This window comes from Lathyrus oleraceus, chromosome 6 (assembly GCF_024323335.1).
Source record: "Lathyrus oleraceus cultivar Zhongwan6 chromosome 6, CAAS_Psat_ZW6_1.0, whole genome shotgun sequence".
In the NCBI taxonomy this organism is placed as follows: Eukaryota; Viridiplantae; Streptophyta; class Magnoliopsida; order Fabales; family Fabaceae; genus Lathyrus; species Lathyrus oleraceus.
The window spans coordinates 169,253,780-169,257,368 of record NC_066584.1 but is presented as its reverse complement, the minus strand read 5'-3'; the positions used below and the strand labels follow the sequence as shown (position 1 = coordinate 169,257,368).

The window sequence follows — 3,589 nt, the reverse complement described above, 5'->3', positions numbered from 1 at the left end:
ACATGGAGACCATCCTGGAGCTCCTCTAATCTCAGAGGAACCCTGTCTCTACCACTACCAACGTCACCTGTGTTGCTGGGGTGACCATTTCTGATACTGCTGTTGGCACTGCCGTCGATCCTCCGGCGGAAACTGTGGTGCCCAACTCTAGGAACTGCCAGGTGGTCCCCGCGGATTCTGCTAGGCTTGCTACTGCCTACCCGTGGGGAATGCCTCCTCACCTTGCTTCCAGCCTCACTAGTGGGGGAGCTTTCTTCCCACACTCGGTTCTAGACACTCCTGCTGGAAACTCTGGTTTCCCTTGGGTTCTCCCTGCTCTCCACACTACCCCGGTCATTGCTGCTGACCTAGAGGACAACCAGGGCCAGGTCCCTGACGACCTCCCCAACGGTGATGAAGACTAATGAGGCCCACGCCTCCATTTCCAACTGCCCAGCCAGACTGCTCAAGCTGCAAGCATCGATTAGATCCTTGTCCCTTTTGGGTACCCAGGGGCAGGAACTGTGCCAATGATGATGAAACCTGCATCCCAGTATATGCAGGCAGGGGCACCTCAGGCTCCCAATGCTCAACCTGGGATGCAATACTTTCAACCTCCCACTGCTGCTCAGACTGTGCCACCAGGCTTTTCTTACCCGCCAATATGGTTCAACCCGAGCATGCCAGTGCCAATTGCTCCTGAAGCCTCTCGATCGGCCAGTCAGGTCGCTCCTCCCGTTGTTGATCCGGCCAAACCAGCGGACTACCAACTCCTGGACGACTGAATAAGGGCCATTGAGGGCTTCTCTTCTTTTGGGATAGACGCTCGAGACCTCTGCTTGGTCCCGGACGTGGTATTGCCTCAGAAATTCAAAGTGCCTGATCTCCCCAAGTATAAAGGTCTTAGTTGTCCCCACAGTCATCTCACTATGTACTGCAGAAAGATGGCTTCGCATATTGATAACGGCAACCTCCTGATTCATTGCTTCCAAGACAGCCTGACTGGGGCTTCCTTGGATTGGTATATGAGTTTGGAGCGCTCGAAGATCCGGTCATGGAGAGACCTCTCTGAGGCATTTTTGAAACAATACAAATACTACCTTGACATGGCTCCAGCAAGGCTTTAACTACAGAACCAGTCACAAAGGTCTAATGAAACCTTCAAAGAGTATGCTCAACGGTGGTGCAAAATGGCATCTAGGGTTCGACCAGCACTATCTGATAATGAGTTGGTTGACATCTTTATGGGCACGCTGCATGGGCTGTATTTTGAGAAAATGATTGGCAGTCCATCAACAAATTTCACCGATATGGTCACAATTGGGGAACGTGTTAAGAGTGGGCTAAAATCGGGGAAAATAACAGACACGGTCGTGTCACAGTCAGTCAACAAGAGAGCGTATTGCGGCTTCACGAAGAAGAAGGAGGGGGAAGCAAATGTTGTGATGGCGAAGGCTCGCCCCCGACATCGAGTTCTGACAGCCCCCATGCCGTATTATCCATACCAGTACATTGCCGCAGCTCAATACCAATAGCCGCCTTTCCATTATAAACCGCAGAGAGACAATCGACCATCAACATCCAATCAGAGAAATCCAAACCAACAATATAACCGAGCACAGAATCGAGGGAATTTTTTTGGGAACCACCCCCAGTTTGACAAAATCCCGGTGCCGTACTCCGAATTAGTCCCCTATCTGGTTGATGTGGGGGCAATCATACCAAAGGAATTTCCCGTGGCCACTCCTCCATTCCGCAACAACCACGGTCCTAATGCTTCTTGTGCGTATCATGCTGGATTCATAGGACACTCCACAGAAAATTGTTGGGCACTTAAGTGCAAAATTCAAGATTTGATCAACCAGAACATCCTGGCCTTCTCCGAAGAAAAACCGAATGTAAAGATCAAACCTTTGCTGAATCATAATAGCGCGTCAGTCAACGTCGAGATTGAGGAGGTAAAGGCCGAAGTCGTACTGAAAGTTGAAGAGGTGAAGACTCTGATGTCTGTTGTGGTACAAAAACTTGAACAGTTTGGGTTTTTAGAAGAGGTGCATGAAGATTGTACAGTATGCGAGTGTGATCCCGATAGTTGCGAGCAGTTAAAAGGGTGCGTGCAGGCACTAATGGACCAAGGTTTAATACAGTTCTTTAAAGCTCAAGTAGAAAAAGAGGTGGCAATAATTGAACCAATAACTATTGTATACAGAAAAAAGAAGGTTGAAGCTCCTCCCAAGAGGATTCATCTTATCCATTTCCGCGTCCCAACTCCATTTCCGTATCAGAACACCAAGGCAGTGCCTTGGAATTATAAGACTACAACATATTTTGGAGGGAAAGAAATATGCATTCCTGATACAAAGATCGTCAATATCGCTGGAGCGGGAGGCATTACTCGAAGTGGCCGTGTATTCGCTCCTAAATACACTCCTAGGGTGTCTCCAGCACCCACAGTTGTCTCACCTAAAGAGAAGGCAACTCCTACACCGACTTCGCAGGCAAAGACGACTGTACCCGCCACTCTGACCGTGGCGACTACTCCAGTAGTGACGAGAGTTATTGACAATTACAAAGCTGTAGGGGCCGAAGTCTCCAAAGGGAAAGGGACGATGTTTGAAAAAGAACAGTCTGATGATCACAAGAAGAGTATCACCTTTGAGGAAAGTCAGGAGTTCCTAAAAAATGATCAGAAAAAGTGACTTCAAGATTGTTGAATAGTTGAATAAGACGCCTTCCAAAATATCAATTTTGTCTTTGCTGTTGAGTTCTGAGGCTCATCGCAAAGCATTGCTGAAAGTTCTAAATGTTGCTCACGTGATGCAAGATATTACGGTCGATCAATTTGACGACGTGGTTTCCAACATCACCGCCAATAGGTATGTGGGATTTAATGAAGCACAGTTACCTCCTGAGGGAAAGGCTCATAACAAAGCACTACATATTTCGTTCTCATGTACTAACTCTCTCTTATCCTGAGTCCTTGTTGATACTGGATCCTCGCTTAATGTACTGCCAAAATCTATATAAAGCCAGTGTACTATTCGTTAGATCTTTCGATGGTTCCCAAAGGCAGGTAATCGGGGAGGTCGATTTGCCGATTTGTGTTGGGCCACACCAGTTTGATATTACTTTTCAAGTCATGGACATCAATCTAGCCTACGGTTGTTTGTTGGGTCGACCATGGATTCATGCCGCTGGGGCAGTCACTTCTACTTTGCATCAGAAGTTGAAGTACTTGATAGTGACAAGCTGGTAATTGTGTATGGATGTAGCGAGGTATTCATTACCATTAGAGATATTAACTAAATCTAAGGTAAACCATACAAGTCGAGTCGCCACCGCACTTCTATTTATCCAAAGGAATGGTTAGAAAGCGAACAAAAACCTAAAAGTTTTATCGAATCAAAAACTAGTAAACATGTCAGAGATCTGGGTAAGGGGGTTGGTTATGCAATGGGAAGGTTTTAAGCACCCAAAACATCCTAGGTACTCCTAGGGAGCCCTTTTCATAAGTGTTGTTCTAGTCTAAAGGGTGTAGGTATATCTAAAGTACTATTTACTAAAAGGAAGGTTAAAAGAAAATGACTCGCAAGGATGTCGCATCCACTGC

The 3,589-nt window shown here is 46.8% G+C and overlaps 1 protein-coding gene across 1 annotated transcript; it reads left to right on the top strand.

Moving 5' to 3' along the window:
- Window positions 1–1,169: 1,169 nt before the first annotated feature.
- On the top strand, window positions 1,170–2,678 carry LOC127094579 (uncharacterized). Its single transcript, XM_051033399.1, has 2 exons — window positions 1,170–1,451; window positions 1,539–2,678. Exons 1-2 carry the CDS (start codon window positions 1,170–1,172, stop codon window positions 2,676–2,678), a joined length of 1,422 nt encoding a protein of 473 aa, XP_050889356.1.
- The last annotated feature ends 911 nt before the right edge of the window (window positions 2,679–3,589 follow it).

Coding starts and splice junctions, on each gene's coding strand:
- LOC127094579 (XM_051033399.1), top strand. CDS start 1,170: ATGGCATCTAGGGTTCGACCAGCACTATCTGATAATGAGTTGGTTGAC. Junction 1,452..1,538: donor AGGCTCGCCCCCGACATCGA/GTTCTGACAGCC, acceptor TATAAACCGCAG/AGAGACAATCGACCATCAAC.